Genomic DNA, 7,500 nt, shown 5'->3' with positions numbered 1-7,500 from the left:
CATATAAAGCATTTGAAACACTGATGATTGAATAGAAGGTGAGAGGGGAGAGAGAGAGAGAGGGAGGAGGGAAACAGTGAATGAGTCAAAGTCAAAACACTTATTTCCATTATTTGCAATGGTTCTTCTTTGTTCATAAGCAGTGACAGTGTACAGTAATGTAAAATAACTAAAGATAATATCAAGTTCATTCTTAGGGGAATTATAAAACAAGATCAAATAAACTGGCCACATCATTAGAAATACAGGTACATAGTTTGGCATTACATCTAATTATTTGATGTCATTGGCAATTCAAAAGATGCTTCTTCAATTTCCTTTTGAAAGTAATCAGATTGGAGATGTTTCTTTTTTTTTTTCGTTTGTATATTTCCGAGAGAGAAAGTGAATGAAAGAGAGAGCGGGAGAGGGAGACAGAGGGTGGTTGTGCAGTCATATTTATTCATATTGCCGAGAGAGAGAGAGAGAGACACATTCGATTTTATACGTTCTGGATGTGATTCCCACAGCGCCGTGTCTAGACAGGTGTAGGACAGTTTCACCGCACCTTTTGCGCCTGGCAACGGCATACCCACTGGCCAATAAGTAATCTGTGACGTCACTCTCCTAATACCTTGATGTCCCAGATTTGGGAAAAAGATAGCCAATTATCATGATATAATCATTTTCATTATTATTATTATTATCATCATCTTTGTTATTCTTTTCATTATTATTATTATTATTATTGTTATCATCATCTTTATTCTTATTCTTATTATCATTATGACAATAATAATTATCGTGATTATTGTTATCACCATTATTATCAATATTATGCTTATAATTGTCATTACTAATATCATTATTATCATTATTGTTATTTTTCTCACCATTATCACGATCACTAAAAGCATTATCATCGTTGCCATCATCATCATACTACCATCATTCTATATTCCGTTTCATCCCAAAGATTATTACAGTTACTAAGCCTGCGTGTTCGTCCTTCTGCAGCTATACCTATGGGCAGCCAGTCAAGGGCAAGATGACACTCGAAGTCTCCAACAATGAGCGAAGACGATGCCTATCCAAATACAAGAGAACTGTACTGGTGAGTTCTATTTATTATATGTATTTTTTGTATCTCCTTTTGACCTTTTTTGTTGTTTTTTGTTGGTCTGATGAATCAGCAGTATTTTCTTTTTCGAAATTAATTTCTTCATTACTGATAAACAGATTTTGGTTATGTATTACAAGAAAAAAATGTGCAAATAAAGTCGCAAAGCAGCACTGTACTTCCCTTCCAAACTGCCTTTTCATCTGCATAATTCCATTCTAAACACCATTTCGTCTCTGTAATTCTATTCCAAACCACTTTTTTCCTCTATAATTCTATTGTGAATTATAGAGGAAAATTATTGTGAATTATTTTCAAAATAGCCTTTTGGTCTCCGTAATTCTACGGAGTGCCTTTTCATCTGCATTTTGGAACGCCTTTTCATCTCTGTAGTTTTGTTCTGAAGAGCTTTTTTGTCTTTGCAATTCTATTCTGAACCACCTTTTCGTCTACTATCTTATTCCAAACACCTTTTTTCTCTGAATTTCTATTCCAAACCACCTTTTAGTCTATGTATTTCTATTCTGAACTGCCTTTTTGTCTCTGCAGTTCTATTCCAAAAATCTTTTCTTCTCCGCAATTCTCTTCCAAACCACCTTTTCGTATCTGGAAGTCTGTTCTGAACTGCCTTTTTGTCTTTGAATTTATATTCCAAACCATCTTTTTGTCTATGTAATTCTATCCTGAACTTCATTTATTCGAAATTACATTGATATTGGTGGAGGAAGATAAAAACGGGACCATGCAATTACTATGCGAATCAACGGTTGGAGATCGTTGATTATGTCTGAGCGGTTCTCCAATATAATTAACAGGTCTTGTGGAGAGATGAATATGATGGTGCCCATTTGTGAATGGTTGGTTTTGAAATTTCCCTCAGGTGTGGTTTGAGGTAGTATTTAACCCCAAAATTCCCAAAGGCCTTTGTGTCTCTGTAATTCTATTCTGAACCACCTTTTCGTCTCTGCAGTTTGTTCTGAACTATTTTTTGTCTCCACACTTCTATTCCAAACTGCTTTTTCGTCTCTGCAATTCCATTCCAAATACCTTTTTGTTTCTACAATACTATTCTGAACCGTTGTTTCGCCTCTGTAATTCTATTCCAAACCACCCTTTCGTCTTTAGGATTCTAATCTGAACAATTTCTCATCTCTCAAATTCTATTCTGAACCATCTTTTCCTCTCTGCAGTTCTATTCTAAACATCATTATTTACTCTTGAATTCTATTCTATATTCTATTTTCTATATTCTACAACTGTAATTCTATTCCAAACCACCTTTTCATCTGCAATTTCAGTTGAAATTGTCTCAGTATTTCTATTCCGAACTGCCTTTTCGTCTCTTTAATTCTAATCCAATCTACCTTTTTCTCTTCACAATTCTATTCTGAACTACATTTTTGTTTGTGCATTTTATTCTGAACTGCCTGTATGTCTCGGCAATTATATTTTAAATCGCCTTTCCTCAAATCTATTCCAATCCGCCTTTTCATCTCTGCAGTTTTAATCCAAACCAGTTTTTTTACCTCTGCAATTCTTTTCCAAACCGCATTTTTGTCTCAGTAGTTTTATTCCAAACTGCTTTTTCATCTCAGGAATTTTATTCTGAACTGGCTCTTCGTCTCTGCAATTCTATTCCAAGTTGCCTTTTCTTCTCAGCAATTCTATTCCAAGCTGTCTATTATTCTCTGCAGTTTTATTCCAAACAATCTTTTCATTTCTGCAATTCCATTCTGAACCATCTTTTCATCTGTGCAGTTGTATTTTGAATATCATTTTCATCTCTGCAATTATATTCTGAACATTCTTTCGTCTCTGAACTTCTATTCCAAACCGATTTTTCTTCTGCAGTTCTATCCCAACATACCTTTTCATCTCCACAGTTCTATTCCAAACTGCATTTTTGTTTCTGGAATTCAATCCCAAACTACCTTTTTATCTCCGCCATTCTATTCCATACCTTATTTTCGCCTGGAATTCTCTTCTGAACTGCCCTTTCATCTCTGGAATTTCATTCTGATCCACCCTTTTGTCTGCACAATTATATTCCAAACCACCTTTTCCTCTTTGCAATTCTATTCTGAACCTAATATTTGTCTCTAAGATTCTATTCCAAACCCCCTTTTCATTTCTATAATTCTGTTGGAAACCACCTTTTTGTCTCTGTAATTCTGCTTTTTCATGTCTGCAATTCTATTTCACACTGCTTATTCGTCTGCAATTCTATTCCAGACTACCTTCTCGCCTTTACAATTTTATTCTGAACTGTGTCTTTGTGTCTGCATTTCTGATCTGAACCACCTGTTCATGTCTGCAATTCTATTCTAAACCGCTTCCTCTGCAATTCTATTCTGAACTTATCATCTCTGGATTTTTATTCCAAACTGTCTTTCGTAACTGCAATTCTATTCCAATCCGCCTATTTGTCTCAACAATTCTGTTTTGATTTGCATTTGCAATTCTATTCGAAAACACCTTTTTATTTCTGTAATTCTATTTTGAACCATCTTTTCGTTTACGCAACTCCATTCCGAACTATCTTTTCATCTCTTTAATTCTATTCTGAAATACCTTTCTGTCTCTGTAATTCTATATGAAGTCGCATTTTCGTCTCTGCAATACTATTCCAAACCATATATTCGTCTTCCAAACCGCCTTTTCATCTGTGGATTTTATTGCAAAGTGCCTTTTCATCTGTGGAATTCTTTTACGAATTACCTTTTCGTCTCTACAATTCTACTTCAAACTACTTTTTATCTCTAAAATTCTATTTCAGACTACTTTTTTGTTCCTGTGATTCTATCCCAAACCACCTTTTCCTCCTTTTCATTTTCAAATCCATTGCGTCTCTGCAATTCTATTTCTAACCGCCTTTTCGTAACAGCAATTCCATTCCAAATTGCCTATTTGTCTCTACTATTCCATTCTGTACCGTATTATCGTCTGCAATTCTATTCAAAAACACTAATTTTTTTCTGTAATTCTATTTCGAGCCACCTTTTCGTTTATGTAATTCCATTCTGAACGATCTTTTCATCTCTGCCATTCTGTTCTAAACCACCTTTTCCTCTCTTCAATCTATTGCAAACTGCCTTTTCATCTCATTTCATGTAATTCTATTTAAAATCGCCTTTTCGTCTCTGCAATTCTATTCCGAACCACATACGTTTTCATATTTCATCTCTGGATTTTATTCCAAAGCGCTTTTTCGTCTGTGGAATTATTTTATGAATTACCTTTTCATTTCTATAAATCTACTCCAAACTCTAAACTTTTCATCTCTGGAATTCTTTTACGAATTACCTCCAAACTACTTTTTCTCTATAATTCTATTTCAAACTGCGTTTCTATCTCTTTCTATCCCAAACTACCTTTTCGTTTTTGCAATTTTATTTCAAACCGCCTCTTCGTCTCTTTAATACCATTCCGAAGTTCCTTTTCATCTTCAAATCCATTGCGAACCACCCTTTCATCTCTGCAATATTTCTAACCGTCTTTTGTCTCTGCTGTTTTATTCCGAATTGCCTTTTGAAATCGAATTGCCTTTTGAAATTCGATTCTGAACTACCTTTTCGTCTCTGCAATTCTATTCCAAACCGCCATTTTGGTTCTCCATTTCAAATCTGATTTAAAATCTGAACTGCCTTTCATCTCATAAATTCTATTCTGAACCGCCTTTTCTTCTTTGGATTTCTATATGTCTCTGCAGTATTGTTCCAGACCGTCTTATCATCTCTAGATTTCTATTCTAAACCAGCTTTTCATCTCTGCAGTTCTATTCTGACTGCTTTTTCGTCTCTGCAATTCTATTTTAAACCCCATTTCATTCACTGATTTAATCCAAACCGTTTTCTCATTGCTATAATTATATTCTGAAACACCTTTTCATCTTCACAGTAATATTTCGAACTACCTTTTTGCCTTTGTCATTCTATTCCAAACCGTTATATATATATATATATATATATATATATATATATATATATATATATATATATATATATATATATACACACACACACATATACATAATTCTATTCACAACTACCTTTACATCGCAATTCTATCCCATACCACGTTTTCGTCTCTACAATTTTAACTACATTTTTGTCTCTGGAATTCAATTCCAGAACACCTTTTCATCATGGCAACTATTCCAAACCACTATTTCGTCACTGAAATTTTATTCTAAAATGTTTTTTCATTTCTGAAATTCCTTTACAAATCACCTTTTCATATCTGCAATACTATTTCAAACCACCTTTTTATTTTTACAATTCTATACCAAACTGCGTTTTTGGGTCTGTATTTCAATTCCAAACCAGTTCCATTTCGAATCACCTTTTTGTCTTTGCAATACTATTCTAATGCACCTTTTAATCTTTAAATCTACTCCGAACAGCCTTTTTGTTTCCACAATTTTATTGCAAACTACCTTTTTGTCTCTGCATTTCTCTCTTGAACTGCTTTTATATTTTGTAATTTTATTCTGGTCCACCTATTGTCTCTTCTGTTCTATTCTGAATCACAATGCATATTCATCTCTGCAATTCTATTCTGATCTACCTTTTTCGTCTCTGGAATTATATTTTGAACTTTTTTATGTGCCTTTTCATCTCAGTAATTCTATTCTGAACATTCTTTTCATCTCTGGATTTCTATTCCGAAATACCTCGTCTCTAAAATTCTATTCCAAATCGCCATTTTGTCTTTAGTTAAACTGCTTTTTTCATCTCTAGAACTCTATTCTGAATTACCTTTTCATCTCTGGAATTATATTTCAAATCATCTTTTAGTCCTCTCAATTCTACTCCAAACCGCATTTTTGTCTCTTACTATTCTACTCTGAATAGCTTTTTCATTTTATTCCGCACTACTACTGCATTTTCGTCACTGCATTTCTTTTCCGAATTGTATTTTCGTCTTCGCAACTCTATTCCAACTACTTTTTCATCTTTGCTATTCTATTCTGAACAGCTTATCTCCAGTTGAATTGCTTTTTCGTCTCATGAATTCTATTCCGAATTACATTTTCGTCTCTGCATTTCTATTCCAAAACACTTTTATCTCAGCAATTCTATTAAAAATCGCCTTTTCATCTCTGCAATCCTATTCCAAACCATCCTTTCGCTTGTAATTTTATTCCGAATTCCCCTTTTGTCTCTGTAATTCTATACCAAACCACACTTTCTTCTCTGCAATTCTATTCCAAACCACCTTTCCGTTTGTAATTGTATTCCATACCACCATTATATTTTGAACCACCTTTTCACCTCTGCAATTCTACTCTCAACCACCTTTTCATTTCTGCAGTTCTATACCAAGCTCCCTTTTCATCTCTGGAATTCTACTCCAAACCAACTTCTCGTTTCTGGTATCTTATTCTAAACCACCTTTTCGTCTCTACAGTTCTATTCCGATCTGCCTTTTCATCTGCAATTTAAATTCAAACCGCCTGTTTGTCTCCACAATTCTATTCAAAACTGTTTTTTCATCTCTTCAGTTCTGTTCCGAACCTCTTAATCTCTACAATTCTATTCTGTACTGCCCTTTCATCTCCACAAGTGTATTCTAAACCGACTTTTCATCTCTGGAATTGTATTCCGAACCGCCCTTTTGGCTACACAATGCTATTCTGAACCATCTTTCGTCTGGAATTCTTTTCCAAATCGCCTTTTCGTCTCTGCAATTGTACTCTGAACCTCCTTGTCGTCTGTAATTCTATTCCAAATCACTTCTTTGTCTTTGTAATTCTATTTTGAAATACGTTTTTGTATCTGTCATTCTATTCCACACCACCTTTTTGTCTCTGCATTTCTTTTCTGAATTCCATTTTCATCTCTGGTATTCTATTCAAATCTGCCTTTTTGTCTCTGCAATTCTATTCCAAACCACCTTCAGGCGCGATGCTATGGGGGGGGGGGATGCGACACCCCCCAAAGGTCACAAATCATCATTTCACTCGGCAGAATGGAAAAAAAATTAGTTTACTCGGCAAACTTGGTGGTCGGCATAATTTAAGAAATCAATGATCATGGTTTGTAACTCTCGAAGTTTTCATTTTCATTTCAAATTGGTCCATTTCGAAACATATTAAAAAATATGGTGTGGATTTAATTTTTAAAATGTTACTGAGTAACCTTGCTCCCGACACCCCCCCATTAAAGTTTTCTAGCACCGCCCCTGACCACCTTTTCATCTCTGCAATTCTCTTCCAAACCACCTTTGTTTCTGCAATTCTGAACGACCTTTGCAATTCTGTTCTGAAATGCATTTTCATATCTGGTATTCTATTTCAATCTACTTTTTCATCTCTGCAATTCTATTCCCAAACACCTTTTCGTTGCTGAAATTCTATTTTGAACTACTTTTTTTATCTGCAATTCTATTCCAAACCACTT

General features: G+C 34.5%; 1 protein-coding gene across 1 annotated transcript in view; it reads left to right on the top strand.

Moving 5' to 3' along the window:
- LOC113826593 (alpha-2-macroglobulin-like protein 1) overlaps window positions 1-7,500 on the top strand; it is an 89,046-nt gene that overhangs the window by 5,326 nt on the left and 76,220 nt on the right. The window contains exon 6 of the mRNA XM_070145210.1: window positions 997-1,093. Within this exon, the coding sequence (XP_070001311.1) occupies window positions 997-1,093 (97 nt within the window). The remainder of the gene's footprint in view (window positions 1-996; window positions 1,094-7,500) is intronic.

Source organism: Penaeus vannamei, chromosome 33 (assembly GCF_042767895.1).
Source record: "Penaeus vannamei isolate JL-2024 chromosome 33, ASM4276789v1, whole genome shotgun sequence".
Lineage (NCBI taxonomy): Eukaryota > Metazoa > Arthropoda > Malacostraca > Decapoda > Penaeidae > Penaeus > Penaeus vannamei.
This window is presented reverse-complemented; position numbering and strand designations above follow the sequence as displayed.